Below are 18,876 nucleotides of genomic sequence, written 5' to 3'. Positions count from 1 at the left end.
ACTCTTTCTTGAACAAACAGCCCAATTTTCAAGACATGTTGGGGTCAAGTGGGAAACAAGTAGTCTTGATGATGATATGGATCATTTTGCATTTTTCCTAGAATAAAATTGATGACAGCAACACCAGGAAACAGCAAAAAATGACTGGTTGGGAAGCAAACGTATCCAGCAAATCACCAAAAATGGCTTTAGCACGCCTCTTAGAATAATTGACCTCATTTTCGTGACGGACCACCTTCACAAAGTACGACAATTATACCCCTCGTTCATTCAGAATTGTAATGCACATGTTGCAGCATTTCCAACTGTTTCGTTTACAGGTTTTTAAAGTCCGACCTGACCTGAATGCAACAGGTCAACATGCGAGAGCAGAAAAATAAAGACAAGATGCCCCACTCTTAGTTTCATCTATTTATTACCTTTTTCATCTGTTCAGGTTTATTACAAGTGTGTGTTTTATTTGAGCGCAGACAGGCGTCAGGATGGACTCCAGATTTTGGCCAGGGAGATTTAAAGCTTTAATCCAAACCATTCAGATTAAAAATCAACACCCAAACCTTCCTCTGATCTTTACTTTGAAATCAAACTTTCAGGCAAATCTGCCTTCATAATAAAAAAAATCCAGCAGCAAGATAAAATCGGAATATGGGTTTAAAAAACTTCAGAAACTTTTCTTTTATTGATCAAATCGGAGCTCCTGTTTGAGCATTTGGCATTACTGAAGTCTTTAGATTCACTTTACTGCAAGTGATCAGACTTGTGTAAATATTTGGAATGTTTTTCGCCATTCTAGATAATGCTGCCATGTTTTCAGTTCTTCTTTGCCAACTTTTAATCTCTAGTTTCCGTGGAGCGGCCCGCTTCCAAAATTTAAAATCTAATCAAGGAAAACGAAATTTGTGCCAATGTTGCAACATTATCTGTCCAAGATTTATTTATGAAAGAATTGAAAAATATTTGAACTACAGGAGAGATTTGAAAAAAGAAAAAAACTAATTTGTAATCTGGAATAATAAAAAAAATGTCAGATAATTTGCAGTTTAGTTGTTTTTATTTAATTAATAAAAAAATGCTTAGGAAATGAACAATAATTATAGTTTACTTTCTTTTCAGTGCATGCACACGGTTTGCAGCTCCAATATCACCGAGATCCACAAACATTAATCTGTAAACATGTTCAGCAAACAAGTCTTGAAAATAAAAATATGTTACAGAAAATGTCCAAATTTACTTTGTGAATTCATGTAATGATTAAAAAAAAAGCTACTTAAAGCATGAGATGATGTTACTCATGAAAAATTATGAACAAAACTATAAAACAGCTGAATCTAATGAAGTGCTGAAAGGTAAGAAACCTCCAATTTTATTTATTTTTTTGCTTTTGACCTCCATCCTGTTTTAATGAACCACATTGTGACCCACAGCTCAGACCGGCTTAGGGCTGTAGAACTGAATGACGGCGTATTTTCCGTTAGTCATCCAGGTTGGGTCTCTGGAGGTGAGCTTCTCGCCTCGGCCTGGCTGGAGACCAACCTGGACGTTGGCCTTGAGGGTTCTTAGACTGCACAGCGGTGCAGGCTGGAACCCTTGCAGCGCAGTGCTGAACTCCACCGTGTGGTCCCAGGCCCTGTCCCCCGTCAGCTTCCTGTAGTTGAGATCCCCTTTGAACAGAACCAAGTCCGCCTGCTGCAAACGCGAATACAGGTCAGGAGCATCGGCTGCCATGTCGCAGAACTCATGGGGCTGAGTCCAGAAAGGGTGATCGTGATAGCTCCACGCACCCACTTTCAAATAGTTCTGCCACTGGAAACCTCTCTTGGACATCCACTTGTGATTGGCCGCCATGGTCTGCCGGACAGTCCAGTGAAAGTCATTAGCAGTCACATCGGAGACGAACCACGGGAAGGATTTTCCATGAAAATAAATCTTGCGTACGAGGCCCGAGGACACCAGGAAATCTGCTAAGACCAAGTCAGTGACTAACTCAAAGCCTGCATTGTCTAGAACAATGTCCACTCTGTCCACAGACTCTCCAGCCCTTTGTGAAGACATCAGACTCGACCACACCATGCCGGAGTCATTCACCAAGATAAACGGCTGCAGGCTGGCGAGGGCGTCTATGGGGCTGATCTTCTGAGAGTTGTCTTGCCCAGCGGAGATGGAAAGATCACACTTGTTGCCCCACAAAGAGATCTAAAAATAGCAAAATCAGGCGAATTCTTAGTTTGAATGATGCTCTTAAATTTCAGTTAAAAATATTTCCAAGGCAAAGAGTTGAAAGACATTAGAAATGCTGCACTGAAGAACTGAGCGTGACATTGAGCTGAAGCGTTAACTGAACACCACAATGGAGCTCTGTGAGCGTGCTCGCAGTAAATCCTGCGTTCACAGGAAGAGCTAAGCCAAAAATCACCCGATGAATTAACTGTTGCCATCCTCAGCGAGCCCCATCCGAACACTGTGAAAGGAGGAGACACTGACCTGCAGCAGTTTGTTGAAATCCTCCGACAACCGATCCGGAGAGAGCTTCTCTGCGTTCTTTTGGATGTCCTCCAGAAAAGTACACAGAGTCATCACAGCCTTCTGAGACTCATAAAAGCTCTGAGTCTTTCCTTCATTAAAGACATCAAAGTTACTGATGGGGGGGCTGAAATAAAACAAGGAAAATAAAAGCATGACAGATACAAAACTGAAGAAATACAACCTTCTGTGTTTACTTCTCTGGAACTAAATGTCAAAGCATCCATGAAACAACAGCATCACTGAGAGCCTTTCAGGTTCAGATGATGTGTGTTAATGATCTGCTCTGTGATGCTGTCATCACGTCAGTAATGACGATTTTAAGCGAGGACTCCAAAATAAAGCAAAACAGATTTAAAGAAAAGCACTTTTTGACATTTTGGACTCTCTCTTACTTATTTACAGTTCTCTGCCTGTTTGACCCCAAAAAGCTACCAAGCCAACATAAAGCTGTTTATTTTATTTTTTATTCTTCTAACCTGCAATGATAGTCAATCTGGACTGTCCTGACTCCACAACTTTCAGGTAAGATATTTGAGAAAAGTCCCAATAATTACATAAATAAGTAGCTTCAAATTGTCTGAAGGTAAATGCTGCTATCAGGAGGTTTGTAAAGGGAAAGGTTTAGCTCTCTTAGCTGATGTATCACAACTCCAAACAAGAATCTAACCTCTGCCAGGACTACCTTTGGGGGGGGGGGGGGGAACTGCAAGATAAGCCTGAAAATGTGCAGCGGGTGGAACAGTCCCCAAGTGTAAAACCCCAAAGTGATGGTTTGGAAGAAACTGAAAAAATAAACGTCTGAGGACACTAACTTCCAAGCACCACCCATTTAGGCGAATTCCTGCAGGAGTTTAGATACACTTTCCAGGTAATATTTAACTATTGTTTTAGAAAGAACAATATAAAGGTGTCCAGCTAAAAGCCGACTAACACGATGAGTTAAAACTCCAGAAAAAGTCATAATTTGTGAAGTGACTCCATCTTTTCTTTTTCTGTCTCATTTTGCTGTTGTAAAACTTTGAGCTGGTAATTTCATTGAATTAGTAACATCAAATCTGACACACTCTTCTACAACAACAACCCGTTTCATATCCCCCTCACTCTGAGTGAATACAGAGTTGCTGGGGCCTATCCCAGTCCTGCACAAACACACCCAATGTCAATTGAGCTCACAGGGACAATGTCCAGTCACCAAACATCCTATGATTTTTTTTTTTATGATTCGTGTTTGTTTTGTTTTCCTTCAGGCTGCAGAGAGGTGACAGCCTGCTGGTGCTGCTGGTGCAAAGAAAGGACTTTCAAAAAGCAAAAAGGTTGTTTAGAACGACGCCTACTTTATAATTCATTTATTTCAAATATTTAACATCTAAATGTTAACTTGAATTTTTTTGAAACAGTTAAGGACTTGACCTGGGTTTTGATCTGTAAAAAACTGGACCAAATGGCTCCTTTTGTGTTAAAGGTTGCAGACTCCCTGACCTAACCTCATTGCCGTAACAAGTATTAAAGGTAAACAGGACTTCACAGAGGGGGTTTCTCACTTCAGACTGACTGCCTCTTGGATCCTGCGGTACATGTAGCATTCTACATAAAGCCACGGAGACGTGAACCAGCTGACAGGCTCCTGGTCGCCCTGCAGCCTCTGTTGTCTCTGCAGATACTCATTCCAGGAGTCTGCGTCTTCCAAACCATCCGTCAGTTCAATGACAGGTTTGTCAGTCAGCAGCTCATTCCTCAGCTTTGACAGAAGAGCTATCGCTTGTTTCTCTGCGTTGATGCCCTCCTGTTGAAATAGGAAACACTCATTTAGTTGTGCAATTCAGAGACAGAAAAATAAATGCCAATGTCAGTCAGTACCTCGCCATGTTCCTCAAAAAACTTGCTTTTGTTGCGGTGGATTGTGTCAATAACTTTTGTCAGAATGGTCGGCAGTCTGTCCCGGATAGTCAAATAGGCAAATGAGCTGCAGGAGGGCAAAACAGTGTGGTTTAATTAGCTGAACTTCCCAATTACCTAATAGAATTTGATGTTTTCCAAGCTAAGCTGTAATCGTCCAGGCGCATGCTAACTGACAGCAAAATGACGCAACTAAACCGAACAACCAAGATATTTAGCTGTTAAAATAAAGCATTTATTTTTGGGTTGCTTTAAAAAACACAAGATTAAAAGAGGTGAAGATAGCCTACATACCCTGTCACTTTGGCTGATAGAGAAGGTGGAACTCCTCTCTGAACCACCGCCATCTTTGAAACGACGCGTTCAAACAAAACTTTATTGACAAACTGTTTGCGAAAAAGAAGTTTGAGTTTAAAAAAGATTTTTTTTATCCCATAGACGGACTTGTATCTAACTTTTCAATCCTTGCTTCAATTTTAAGGAGAGCATGTATATTTTGTCTTTTTAATTGCACCCGTTTACATGTTTTTTGAAGTTTGCGCAGACTATGCGATTCCGCCATCTACTGGTTTTATAGCTGATTGCAGTTACGGGGACCTGTGATTGCGTTGCATCCTAAAACTAATAGTTATGTTTAAAAAAATTTTCCGTCAGTCACTAAAATAACAGCAACGACAAAACTTGTCAAAAAAGAATTTTTCTCATACCATTTTTTTGTAACTTTTTTGAATAGCATTGTTTCCAGAAGGGAGAGCCAGAAATATTAAGGCTACATCATCTCAATTTATTGGCTATTTAACTGGATAACTTTTTAAAACATTTTAATTAGAAGATTACTTATCCTGAACCATATATTTTTTTAATTAACATGAGAAGATATATGGATAAAAACAGGGCTTAGCAACAAAGAACAGCTTATCTTCAAAACTGGTCAGAATAAAGATGTTTCTGCCAGATATTCTTTTCAAAATAGTTTAGGTTTGACTCTAAAACTCTAAAAATAAATACATCATGTGCTGCTTTGCATGTAAAGTGTTGCATACAACATCTATTTAACTCTTAAAATATTACTAATTTGAAAATAAGATTGACTTTGTGTTGTGTTCAGTAAAGGTAAACAATGATCAAATGTGAGTTAACATTTGTTTTAAAATGCTTCCATGTCAGTAAAAAAGCAAAGGTTGGCATTTCTTTTTTATTATTATAAGCCATGTAGGCGAAAAGACTACAATAATTTGCATAATTATTTACCTTGATTGTAAATCCTATGTTTAACTGATAATGGTTAGGAGTAGGACTTTAGGTGTGACCTCACAAATTCACGGTGAAAATATGTCAACTCCACACAGAATGGACCCAAATGAAGCACAGCCTCCTCGCTGTGAATGGAAAATGTGAATCTCTACAGCAACGAGCCATCAAAATGTGAGACTCGCATAATTTACCTCAAGACTAAAAATAAAAGTTTTTATGTTAAGTATTTCATCCTAAACAGAATTACATGGTTGTAAATTGCATTGAAGATGCAAAGTCAGTAGCTTTTGTGATTCTTTTTTCAAAACCACAGAACAATACATGACAGGGAATGTCAACTGAGTTTGACAAATAGTTGAGAAAAGTACATCTGCAAGAAGAAATTGTTTGCTATTGTCTTCAGGCGTGAATGCCTGAAGCTTGGTTATTTACCTTGTAGAAAAGTGTTTTGTTTACATCTTGGTAATTTGAATAATTGTAAAAACTTCTAAAAACAAATACGATTTTTAGCAACAATTTCAAACTAAGTAACACAAATCTGTCATACCATACAATTGATCAATGCAGTTCAACTCAATGTCCTCTCAGAAATTACTTTTATGTTTTGACACTAATTAAACGTTTTTTTAAAGCCTTTAGTAACCATTTTATTTGAAAATCGGTTGCTTTAACTGGAAGATTTTCTTTTGTGCATAAGTTTGTTTGTTTTTTTACATTGTCCAAAAGTTATTCCTAAACAAATGTGAGCTCATTTATGACACACTAGGTGTTCCATAGATTAGCCCCTGAGCATCCCTTGTTATGCAGGACAACAGTTGTCATGGAGATATTGATTCCCTCCTTAAAAGAAGCCCCCCAGTTTTAAACCCCGGGGCCTTTTGGCGGGAAATAGAGGGTGTTGAGTTAAAAAAAACTTGTTTGTGTGATTTCTGCCCTAAATACTGATACTATATAGATGCTGGCTTAAATAGTTTAAATTAAAACTTTTTATGATAATAAATCAGACCGGTGCATAGCCATAACTATGGATATAGTTTTTTTCGTTTGTTATATTTTAAGGCAAAAAGTTGCAGGATTTAAAGATGTGCTGCCTCCAATTTACAATGTTGGACAATTTTGCATTTCGATTAGTCTTTTTTTTAACATCAAACGTGGTCACCATAGGAACAGGCTTGGCCGTTCTGAGGATAAAGGATCCCCGTCTATGCAGGGAGTCCAGCTGCTTCCACCTCCGGTGTTCATCCACCGCCGGTCTCCCTTCCCCCCACCGGGGCCCCAGGCTGGCCGGATCTGTTTGTGAGAGGAGTGACTCACCACTCCGGTTTCAAAACAGGCCAAGGACGAGGGGGAGGGCGGCAGTTAACGTCAACGGCCTGTTTGAACGGGTGTGTGCCGCACGCACACGCACGGGTCTAACCGTTTTGGTGAGATGTTTAGACTCACATCATGTTCATAAAGAGGATGTTCAGTTTTCAGGTAGAAAAACCCAGCACTTTAAAAACAAATATAGTCTAAAACAATGTTTGCTTGGATGAAAAAAGGTATTAATCTTCATAATAGGACACAAATAGTAAGTTCCCAGAGGCCCCTGCTGGGGGCCTTTCAGACAGGCTTCTGCTTTCATTTCCATATTGCTCAACAAGTGGTTTGTTTTGCAAAACAATTTTACCTTATATTTTATTATCGGAGGACTTTCAGTAGAACGGGGGGATAAAATTTTGTTGATGTGTTTTATCCACCAGAACAGCTCCACCCTGAATAGAATCATATTATAGACTTTCTTCTTCTATCTGGCATCTTCTCTGACGCACAAACCCCACCCAACTTCTGCTTGTGGTGCAGTTTTCACAAAACCTCTCTCCAGTGACTCCCTGCTCTTAGCGTTCAAAGTGCAGCTGTAAAGATCTTGGATTGATGCATTTCATTGCTTCAGATGTGGCAAAAGATGCAACGAAAAGGCTCTTATAGGCTTAAAAAAATGAATCTATAAAAAGAAACAACATAAACATAAAGTTTATTTTAAATCACAAAGACTTAAGAGGTTGAGCTAAACTACCTTTAAAGCCAATTTCAGCATAACATCCAAGTTAAAGTCTGATTTATTTGGAATTTGCATTGCTCTTGAAGAAACTGCTTTCCCTGAGTCAACTACAACCAGAACTTTTCAAAACTGCAACATCTACAAAGTAGTACTTTAAGTAACACTGAAATACAAACTAATAATCCCATCAGTCTTTATTAGAAGAAATGTAAGAAAATAGAAAGTATTTTGCATCAAAAAATATTTTTAAGGTTTTTTCTTTTTTCTAAACTTCAAAAAAGTTCAGGCTTTTATTTTGTAAAATGTTCAAGCCACATATTGTTTTATATATTATTATAAGTTTGTTAAACCTTTAAAACAAAAAAGGCATTTTCTTCTAAAATAAGCTAAAAATGTAAGATATACAAAACTACATTTCTGTTACAAAAAAACAACAACCAAATGATGCTGTTCAGAGTAAAAATATTAAGTAAATATAGAAATTTATTTTGCTTTATTGCTTTTATTGTCTTTCATAGCTTCAAGACAAGTTGTCAACACATAATGTATACTGAAAGAAAGGAGGTAACCTGTATCTATTGGCATCTAGATAAATGTAAGGAAGATTTATATATGAGCAAATATTCATTTCCATCTCAATTATGAATGTAAAAAACTGACTTTATATTAGGTAAACTTTAAGGCGTAAATATATATTTAAGGATATTCAAAACATTTAATCAATTCACAAACATTTTTTTAATTTGGCAAATAATTAAATGTTTCCTACATAAAAAAAGTAAATCAATATGTTTCCACTAAAGACCAAATACATTGGCACAAAAAATAACAGATGCATGTCATGCATTTTCCTTGATATTTTTATTGCATTTAGATGCAAAAAGATAACACTCCTAAGTTTAGCTATTTATCTAACAGTTTTAAACGACTGTGCACAATCCAAATGGAGATGGATTCATATTTTAACTGTAATTTACTTTACAATAGTAGTTTTCTAGTAAAATAATGTAATGGAAAACGTTCTTGATAAAAAAAAATCAAATAAGTATTTTTCCTTAAATTACTCAAAATTCAAATATAAGAGGAGCTAATATTACGTATGTTAATGTTAGTATAAAACTAATAATGTGTTTGTTTACATGTAGAAATACAAGAAGAAATTGTTGAACCAAAATATAAACAATTGAATGTAAGCCAAAACCATTAATATTTATAATATAACTCATATAACACTATAAAAGTAGTCGTTTTTATAATGCATGTAAAAAATAATAAAATAAAACAATTAAAAGTTGATTTAAAGTTGTTTTGTGTTGAACAGTAGGATTGGAGGTGCGTTCAGGGACGGTGGCGCGCTCGGGTTTTTTTCTCCTTCCTATCGTTAACGGCAGAGCCTCAATGATTAACAACCATACGGTGAGTGAGACGCGGCGGTTACTGAGTGCGGGAAAATCACGTAAACTCCACCGCCCACTTCTCAACGGATTGTCTACAAAGGCTGCGTTTTGGCTGGTTATCTCCAGCAGTCATGTGATTGTAACGTAAAACCCCTAAACCGGAAAACACCGACGGACGACCCTCTCCGCCGCCAACGAATGCTGCGTTTACGAGGAGCGCAGTTGAGGCTGCTGCGAGCGCAGAGGACGGACGATCCTCCGGTAACAAACAAACAACGGCGACGCCGCGACAACTCCAGGAATTCCCGCGCAGCTCAGGTACGACGTTTGCGTTTCCCACCGTGTTGGCGGTCACTGGCGGCTGTAGCGCGGCTCTGTTTACTGCAAATGTCACGGGGGAAGTTGAAAGAAACGCGTTCGTGACCAGCCCCATCCCCCTTGCGTCTTTTCCTGTTATGTGTGTGTGTCTGTGGCGCGCACGCATGTCCGTTTTCTCGCGACCGAGAGGGACCCGAGGCAAGGGCAGGAGTCGGTCCTCGCTCGCACGGCGGCTGCTCCGCGCGTCTCCGGGCTCCGCAGGCTCCTCCGACGCCTCCTATCTGGGGCTTGGACGCGTTTTGGGGTTGTTTGCGCTCTCCAGACGGCTCTCGTGGGCGCTTTTCTTTTTCAGAGTAACTGAAATTCTCACCACGGAAGCGACGCTTCCACGTGTGTCGATCACAGCAGGGGCGGCGCTACGCGCCTGCAAACAAGATCATGCACACAGCATTTATAAACGATCAACTAGACTTTTGCGCATTTTAGGGACAAAGAACAATAAGTTAGAATTTGGAAACGGATGTTTGGCACAATATTTCTTTCTTGGATTTGTGCGTAAAGCTGTTAATTCCATTTAAATAACGCTACATATGGAGAAGTAACGAGTTACTAAAGTACTTTTTTTTTCAAAAAATCCTACTCCCTAGGCCTAGGGTAGTTTTACTACACCATACTTTACCTTTACTTGAGTAATACCAGTACTCTCACCCAACCTAAATTAGCTGTATTCATCAAGTTCCTTTTTAATTTTAGTAATTAAAATTTTAACAGATATTTAATGGTAATTATTCGCAGTGATGTATTATGGACTAAAAAATACATTGGGCCAGCTCAAAGAATGTTTGAAAGTTAGAAAGAACTGGATCTATTCTATGTAATACTAGAAAGTAAAGGATTAAACACCCAATTAAAGAAAAAAAAATTTTCTTCGTGTTTTTAACGTTTTTTCTCGTAGTATTTTTCAAAAGATGGAGATTATATATATATATATATATATATATATATATATATATATATATATATATATATATATATATATATATATATATCTCCTTGCAGACAAGTAGATCCATACTCGTCTTTGCTTTCTACGTCTGAGGTGGCATCTGGCTCAGAACTGTACATCAGATGTCTCCAATATTGCTTGCCATTTTTGTTGCACTTGTAATGTAAACAGAGAGCTCTCAGCAACAAGGCACTAAAAGTCCCGCCCACAAATCAGAGGCACAATTTCAAGGAACCCCTGCTGTTCTGCAGAAACTACAAAACTACATGGCTTTTTTTTTTTTTTGGCTAAAACAGCATAATCATGATTGAAAAACCACTGGGAATACTTCTTAAGTGAACCAATAAAATTAAAATAATTGGCATTTTGAATCTTATATCGTAATTTATTCCACATATCGGTAGAAATAGGGAAAAAAAGGTGAATGTTTATGTTCACATATATCTAATTTGTATTTCAATATCTAAAATTGTATTCAAACTGCTGCTTGGTACTTGGTAGTTATTTTCACAAGTTGGTTATACTTAAATAATTGTTTCTTGAAGTACTTTTTTACTCGGTTGTATCATTAAAGTAAGGGTACTTGTGTTCATGTTCTAGATACTAGATGGTGTTGGATGAACACAAAATAAATATTTAATAATACTTTTGCCAATCGTCCAACTCTGCTGTTGACTCTTCATTGTTGGAGAGGACGGTCAAGCTTTAGGAGACAGGTCAGGAGGACCACTCCCCTCCCCCTAATTCTGCAGGTAGATTCTGACCCCCCACCCCGTTAGGGTGACCATTGTCATCTTAGATGAGGGTTTTGTCTCGGACTTTGGAGATAATGTAGAATCTTATCTTGACGAGCAGGAAGCTGTCATCCATCCATCCTGCAAATCTGGAGAGGACAGCTTGTGTAGTCATCTGCTTGGAATGCTCACTTTGCAACCCGTCTTCCCAATTTATGAAAGTCAGTCTCAAGTTTGGAGATGGTTCTTGGGAGAACCTACAGAAGTTCCACTTTGAAGTTATGGCATGAGTCCTGCCCACTTCTGAAGCAGACATCTACCTCTGACCTTTTATTTTTACGCAAAAATTGACTCTGCAGCTCATCCTACAAATGCTTGTTTCTTACAAACATGGCAACTTTAAACGTTTTTTACAGAGAAGCTTTGCTATAACAAATAATCAACGAACACATTTTTTCAGATCTGCAGTATAAAATTCCATTAATTTTATTTCAATCTATTTATCAGATGCATCAAACTATAATTCAAAACTGTAAAAATATAAGTAATATATGGGGCATTAAGAGAATTCTACTAATGTAGTTTTGGACAATACTTTAAAAAAAGTGTTTTCAAGAAATTAAATTAAGCACAAAAGTTCAGGAAAAAAGTATTTTTAATTAACCGAAAATATGTGCAAAGGTGTTTTTGTTGCTATAATCCCAAAGTAAATTTAGCTAACATCTTATAAACGGAGCTCTTGTGTTATATGCTATTATCAACATAAATACTTTTCTGGGCTGAACTTTCTTTTTACTAAATTTTTGATGTTGGTTTTCTTTCTAAATTGTTTGTTGGACACCAAAGGGGCCTCCTTGCAAATCAGCAAGAGTGACAACATTTTTTCACATATATTATAGTCAAGATATCTTTGGATCAAATTTAGAAACTAAAAAAACTACAAACCTGCTGGTTTGATCTAAAATCTTTTTTTTTTTTTTAAAGTTTGTACTGATATGTTTAATTCTATTGCAGTGATTCTATTGATCACATATATAATCTATTAAGACCCTCTATAATACAATTTATTTTGTATTGCTGGTGAAGGAGTACCTCATTTCCGAGAGTTAAAACTGGTACAGAAATTCAAATTCATGTCACGATTTCTCATAAGAAAGGTGCAAAAATGTTGCAGTTGTTCACAGATACATTCCTATTACACGGAAAATAAATGTCCTATTTCTTAAATATAAAAATGAGATAAAGCCGCTGTTATTCTAATAAATGACTAAATATTTTAACTTTTCTTAAGTCTACACCAGCAGGTAAAGAAGGAGAAAATTCCCTTTAGACCTAACTTTCAGCAGTGTCTTTTCTGCAGAATTCTTGCAGAAGCATGCACGCTCCTGTTGCATTCCAGTCTCACCTTCTCTGCTCTCTGACCCCTGATAAACCCACAAATGTGCAGAGGGCTTTTGCACCCAGCGCAGAATCCCCTCAGAGAGAATAAAAGCTGATAGAGTGTCTGTTATCGCCCCTTTCCAGACATTTTCCTAACCTGTTTGATGTGGAGAAAGTGGCAGTGGAGGAGAATCCTCCTTCCCATTGGCTGTCTCTGCTGGATGGGGAGGGGGTGTAGAACCAGCTCTGGCTTGGAATGTGTGTCGACACCCATTGCTCTGGTCATGTGATGGCCTGAAGCCCTCTGAGACCAGAGGTGACCTTTCAGGTCACCAGAACCCTACGCCTTGGCCAGCAGAATTTGAAATGTCTTAAGATGGAATTTTTCCCGACATTTCACTTAAAGAACAATCAGTAATGGTCATTTTTTGCTCTCTTTTGAGTATTTTTCTTTAAGTGATGCTAAGTTAAAACTCTAGTTTAAATTTACGTATTTGTTTTAAGTAGCTCCTAACGCACCAACACTTGTTAATATCTGACTTTAAATGCATTAAAGTGTGACTTTGATATTCAGACCGGCCTTAGAGTGACTCAGCAGTATTTATAGTTTTTGCTGGTTCAGGATTCGGTGATTAAATGACTACAACACCAATTTTTTAATTTGTGAAATTTAATTTATTGCAACCTTCAAAATCTCAACTGCAGTAGTTTTACTTCATTTCAAGAGCAAGAGAAAAATGCCAGAAAGAAGTGAAATCATCAAGATTTTAAAACTCCAGATTGGTATAGTTTATTACAGCAGAGGCAAAGCTTAATTAAGCGACCAACATTTTAATTGAATGCACTTCTCTGCCCCACACTCATCTTCGGATGTGTTGCTTTTGAGCGGAAAACTCCCTCTTAACAGGAAGACACCCCCTCCGCCGCCCCAGCAGAAGCAGACTCTGCTGGGGGTTGACCATCTGCTGTGACCGTTGGGGGTCAGGGAGGACAGGAAAGAGACAAACAAAAACACTGGAACATCTGTTATGAGACAAAGAAAGAGAAAAGTTAGTAACTGCACCAATGATATGGATGTTAGGGGCAGCAGAGGAACCATGTCCAGCCTGACCGAACACAAAACGCATGCTAAACATTATTATTATCTGTATTAAGAGTTAAGTGTGACCTTTCTGATGAAAATGGAGTTTTAGGTGTTTTTAACGTGTTATTGTGGCATTTTTCTGATAATGCAAGACACATGTTATGAAAATTAGGCTTAAAATTGCTTGTCGGAGTATTTCTTTATTCAAATTGTGGTGCTTCTGGAGCAGAATATAAAAATGCAGTTTAAAAAAGCTTGTAGTTGTGACGCAAAACCTGCAATCGGCGAGCCACAAGCTCCCTGCTCTGCTCCATTCCAATGCATCCACTTGCAGACAAATAAATCCATGGATGTCTTGTTAAAAATGAAAGTTTTGACTTTTTATTTTTCAAATCTACATGCCACCTCCGTGCCGGCTCCAAGCCCGGTTTGAGAAGGTTGCGTCAGGAAGGGCATCCGGCGTAAAACATTGCCAAGTTTACCGTGCGACTTGTTCGCTGTGGCGACCCCTGATGGGAGAAGCCGAAAGAGGAAGAAGATTTTTCAAATCTACATGAATCTGTATTATTAGAAATATGAAGGAAACTCCAGTTTAAAGAAATATGAGTTTACAATTTCTAGGCTTCCGGGATTAGAATCTTTATTTATTTTTTTTTGTTTTTTTTTTTTACAAAATAGAGGTGTGCGAGATTTAGTTTATTTTAATTTTTAAGTTGTATTACTGTTAGTTTTTTGCAGAGCAGCTAACATTTGTGGTCCAGTCAAAAATAACAAAAAAAAATTCCTAAAGACATTTCAAGGAAAATGTCATTTTTGGTTCCAGGTGCATTGGAATAAATGTGGATTCTCTATTTTGTTAAATGTGTGTTGTTGTTGTTTTTTAAGTTGGTGGTGTCTGTTTAGCCTCTGTGTTGTTTGTCAGATCATCACTGACAGCTTGACTCTGTGGTCACAATACTCTGCTCCGCTTCCATACAGGAAACTCACTGCTGTTTCTGTGTTTGTGTCTCTGTGCAGGTCAAAGAATGGAGTTGGCCAACCATGGTCTTATCCTGCTGCAACAGCTTAACTCTCAGAGGGAGTTTGGCTTCCTGTGCGACTGCACTGTGGCTATAGGAGATGTCTTCTTTAAAGCCCACAAAGCCGTCCTGGCTGCCTTCTCCAACTACTTCAGAATGCTCTTTATCCACCAGGACAGGTGCAGAAGATGAACAATAGCAAGATTGAAGTGAAATGTCGAACCCTTTGGTGAGATGTTGCATAAACCTCCATGTAATGAGGCGTAACTGTCTGTGTTTCAGTGACTGTGTGCGTCTCAAAGCTGCCGACATACAGCCAGACATCTTCAGCTACCTTCTCAACCTGATGTACACGGGCAAGCTCGCCCCGCAGCTGATAGACCCTGCACGGCTGGAGCAGGGAGTCCGATTCCTGCATGCCTATCCGCTGTTGCAGGAGGCCAGCCAGTCTGTGTACACCCACCCCGATCAGAGCATCAACCTGTCCACCTCCCTCTACGGCATCCAGATCTCTGACCAAAAAGGGGCGCTGTCAGCCAGGGAACCCACCCGACGACAGCTGTCCTCACCCTTTGACGCGGAGCAGACCGGCTCTGAGGGCAAAGTTCCGTCCACCCCGGCAGCATTGTCGTTCGTGAACTCGTCACCCCCCAAACAGGCCTCTTCGCCCTCTGATCTGGGGGCTACAACCAGTGGCATGAAGCCACTAACTGAGGAGATGGGGATGGACGTTCTGAATGCAGATGGATCCTCTGCCGGCGCCATCCTCCACGTGAAACCCAGCATAATGAAGAGAAACTCGTCCTTTAGGAAGCATTACTCCTGTCACGTCTGCAGGAGCAGGTTCACCCAAAGGAGTCTGCTGAGAGAGCACCTCCTGCAGCACAGCCAGGCTCTGCTGCATTCACCAGCAGAGCCCAGCAAGGTCCTGTCGCCCATGGTGACCGGAGAGCACAGCATGGCGGCAGAAAGCGTTAGAGAAATCAAGCTGGGGTCGAGCGGCTCTGTCGCACAGGCAGCAGTAGAGGTCATCAGTGACAGCGAGCAAACTCCCGTATCGGTCACCAACTCGGACTCCCCCCAAGCAGAGGTGTCCACTTCCACCTGGGGGGTGGGGGGGTTAAACTCTCAGGCAGACACTCCGCCGCCATCTGACATCGCCGACATCGACAACCTCGAGAATGCCGACTTAGACCGGGAGGTAAAGCGGCGGAAGTACGAGTGCTCCACCTGCGGCCGGAAGTTCATCCAGAAGAGCCACTGGCGCGAGCACATGTACATCCACACGGGAAAGCCCTTCAAGTGCAGCGCCTGCGGAAAGAGCTTCTGCCGTGCCAACCAGGCGGCCCGCCACGTGTGCCTGAACCAGGGGGCCGACTCCTACACCATGGTGGACCGGCAGAGCATGGAGCTGTGCGCGGCGGGAGACGACAGCAGCCAGATGGAGGCGATGTTTTTGGGTTCCACGAAGCCTTACAAGTGTAACATTTGTGCGACCACCTTCTCTAGTCCGAGCGAGGTCATCAAACACCTCTGCTTCGCTCAGGGTGGACTCGCGGGGCTGCAGGTTAGCACGGGGGCAAGCATGCTGCTGCAGCGAGAAGAACTTTCCAAAGATGAAGGGTCCGACTTGTCCAACTCTGGCACCCCGGTAGAACCAATCAAGACTGAGGAGATCCTCGTAGAATAGTGCCAATCATTGAGTTTCTTTTCCATTCCTTCCTGTGTGTTTTTGTTATCTAAATTATGGAAAGTATAGGTGAAGTTAGTCAGGGGTTGTTTGTTTGAGGTTCTCCCTCTTGTATTTTAGGATGTTTAGAATATTCTCGACTCTGGGAGTTTGAAGCTTTTATTACCATCTGGCTGAAGGGCCTTCTAAAGAGTTTCAATCTTTGTGACGAAGCTCAGCTCAGTTTGGCGGTGTGAAAGGAAAAGGAAGTCAGAGCGGTTAGGGGAGGGGCGGCGGCTTTTCTTGGCGCGATGTGGAGGCTGCATTAGATGTGTGGGGGCTAAAAGCAAAAACAAGCTTTCTGCGTCGAACGAGGCTCAGGCAAATAGAAGCACGCGGACAATCTCATCTGAGTGGTCTCGTCCGTCCTCCGATGGAGTTTTGTCCCAAGAGAATGAAAAGTTTGATATAAAATGACCATTTCCTGTATCTTTTTTTCAGCTGCAGAGCAGTTCAACCCGTGTTTTGTGACGTGTGCTATGCAGGGTTAAGGTTCCTGTCTACTTCCTGTTACCCTTTTACAGCACAGCCTCCGACAGGCGGTCACACCTAACAAAAGTGGCTTGTTTTCCTGCCCCTCTGACTCCCTTTATTGTCGATCTTTTGTGTTCAGCATTGTAAAACACCTCAAAGATAGAATTTATTCCATCCAGAAAAATCCCACCCCGAAAGCAAGGCTGTCGTGCAGACTAATATTTTAGATATACACATATATATGAATACAGTTTTCCTACATTTTTCTGAAATTCCTTGATGTTTGTTTTTCATTTTGTCTGTTGTATTTGTAAAATAATTGCATCATCCTGAAAGATGTATATGATAGCTTCTAAATGAGTAAATCCTTTTAAATTTAAAGTTTTCAAAGTTGTAGGCTCTGACTAGATGTTGATTCTTTCCGGCCAAATTTAGACTTAACGCATCCATCCTGTGTTAAAAGGGAATCTTTAAGGCATCGCTGTTAAAAAACAACTAGCAAACGGTGTCTGTGGTTACATTTGTGCAGACAGTAATTGCCTAATACTGTGCTCGTACTAATATCCCGTTCCACATTCATGAAATGCTAATTATCAACTATTAAAGCGGTAACAAAAACTGGAAAACCCTCGTAAGTATTCAGATAGTAGTTAAGAATTTCACTCCAGATTTAGAGTAAATGTAAAAAAAACAGGCAGATCCATTTGTTTGATTAGAAAATAAAATCTACATTGATAGAATGTTGCTTGTACTACTGAGCACTGGAAATGAGATATTTACAGACAAGTTGCATATATGTGAAGTTTAAAAAGTGCTTTTATGTTTTTACATCTTGTAGGAAGTGCCATACAGGGGTTGGCAAAACGATGTATTAATTACTCCTGCCTTTTGTTAAGAGTGGGTGCTGATGGGAGGTTAGTGTGAGGTGGCACTGCAAAGTTCTCAAAAGTTTACTGTTTTTTTTTTCCAGCAATTTATCCCTTTTTTTCTGACTGATTTGATGAATTATTAAACAGAGATTTGTTTGTGTGTTGCTTTCTTACACTGAAATTGCAGAATTTATCTTTAGAAAAATGGTTTTTTTCTTATAACAGCTGTAATCACGAAAGGTGATGTGCATTTGTTGCAAAAGCAAAAAAGCCACACAAAAAAAACGTTTGGAAGCTGTATTGACTTATCGCCATAAAACAAAAGACAGTTGAAAGGTTCATCGTCAGTATATTTAATGTTTTTGTTGCTTACATACTATTTTGGCTGCAGAGATTTTAAGTTTTTTAATAAGTTTGAGTATTGTTTTGTTAAAAAATTAATTGTTTAATGCAGTGTCCCTAGTTTGTGGCTAGGTGGAGCTGTTTTGCCTTTGTTGGCCATTCAGTTGCTAATTAAATCACCTATGAAGGCAAATCTCTAATACATCCTTCAGATTAAAGTGTTGCGAGACTTAAATTCCACTTTTTCAACATGACTAAAAACCTTCACAGGTTAAACAGTGTCTCAGAAATGTATAACTTAAAGTTAAATGTGTTTTTAGTCAACTTGATCTGGATTTTCTGTGACTGATCTGCATTCTTAGGAATATTTTTGCCCACATAAAAATGCTTCAGCAGTGAAGAACAAACAATAAAAATGTGTTTTTTAAATTAGTGCATTTGCTTGTTTTTATTTATTACAATACGGCAGCACTTCGGGACATACCATGATTATTATAACATCAGCAAGCTTGGTGCAAATATAAAAATTATTAGTTTTAAAATGCATAAACTTTTTTTTTTTCATTTTGCAATATTGGAGAAGATTTCTTCAATGCAAGAGAAAAATGAAAGATTTTCTTCAAAGAAATCTGCCAATGGATTAAAAAAATGGTTTTAACAAACATCTTATTGAAAAAACTATTCTAGTAACCAAGATATGTTTTCCTACAATTATTTGGCTTGGAAAAGCTTTGTTATAAGATTATTTTTCTTACAAGACAAGGGGAAGGATATTTTTACTTTCTTAAAAATTCAGGTTTTCCAGTGTAG

The 18,876-nt window shown here is 39.3% G+C and overlaps 2 protein-coding genes across 2 annotated transcripts; one reads left to right on the top strand and one right to left on the bottom strand.

Annotated features, from left to right (window-relative positions):
* Positions 1-398: 398 nt before the first annotated feature.
* armt1 (acidic residue methyltransferase 1) lies at positions 399-4,900 on the bottom strand. Its single transcript, XM_004083604.4, has 5 exons — positions 4,714-4,900; positions 4,381-4,486; positions 4,065-4,306; positions 2,482-2,647; positions 399-2,193 (listed from the first exon to the last, which is right to left on the bottom strand). The coding sequence occupies exons 1-5, from the start codon at positions 4,764-4,766 to the stop codon at positions 1,426-1,428; spliced, it is 1,335 nt and encodes a 444-aa protein (XP_004083652.1). The 5' UTR covers positions 4,767-4,900; the 3' UTR covers positions 399-1,425.
* A 3,816-nt stretch (positions 4,901-8,716) lies between these two features.
* On the top strand, positions 8,717-18,498 carry zbtb2 (zinc finger and BTB domain containing 2). Its single transcript, XM_004083603.4, has 3 exons — positions 8,717-9,429; positions 14,651-14,831; positions 14,935-18,498. The coding sequence occupies exons 2-3, from the start codon at positions 14,659-14,661 to the stop codon at positions 16,340-16,342; spliced, it is 1,581 nt and encodes a 526-aa protein (XP_004083651.1). The 5' UTR covers positions 8,717-9,429; positions 14,651-14,658; the 3' UTR covers positions 16,343-18,498.
* The last annotated feature ends 378 nt before the right edge of the window (positions 18,499-18,876 follow it).

The sequence above is a fragment of the Oryzias latipes genome, chromosome 24 (assembly GCF_002234675.1).
Source record: "Oryzias latipes chromosome 24, ASM223467v1".
NCBI lineage: Eukaryota > Metazoa > Chordata > Actinopteri > Beloniformes > Adrianichthyidae > Oryzias > Oryzias latipes.
This window is presented reverse-complemented; position numbering and strand designations above follow the sequence as displayed.

What these genes read in the sequence shown, in the direction of transcription:
- armt1 (XM_004083604.4), bottom strand. Translation starts at nt 4,766, where the DNA reads ATGGCGGTGGTTCAGAGAGGAGTTCCACCTTCTCTATCAGCCAAAGTG. An exon ending in TTTTTGAGGAACATGGCGAG is followed by an intron (nt 4,307 to 4,380) that starts GTACTGACTGAC and finishes CTATTTCAACAG; the next exon opens with GAGGGCATCAACGCAGAGAA. An exon ending in CAAGAGGCAGTCAGTCTGAA is followed by an intron (nt 2,648 to 4,064) that starts GTGAGAAACCCC and finishes GTTTTATTTCAG; the next exon opens with CCCCCCCATCAGTAACTTTG.
- zbtb2 (XM_004083603.4), top strand. Translation starts at nt 14,659, where the DNA reads ATGGAGTTGGCCAACCATGGTCTTATCCTGCTGCAACAGCTTAACTCT. An exon ending in CTCTTTATCCACCAGGACAG is followed by an intron (nt 14,832 to 14,934) that starts GTGCAGAAGATG and finishes TCTGTGTTTCAG; the next exon opens with TGACTGTGTGCGTCTCAAAG.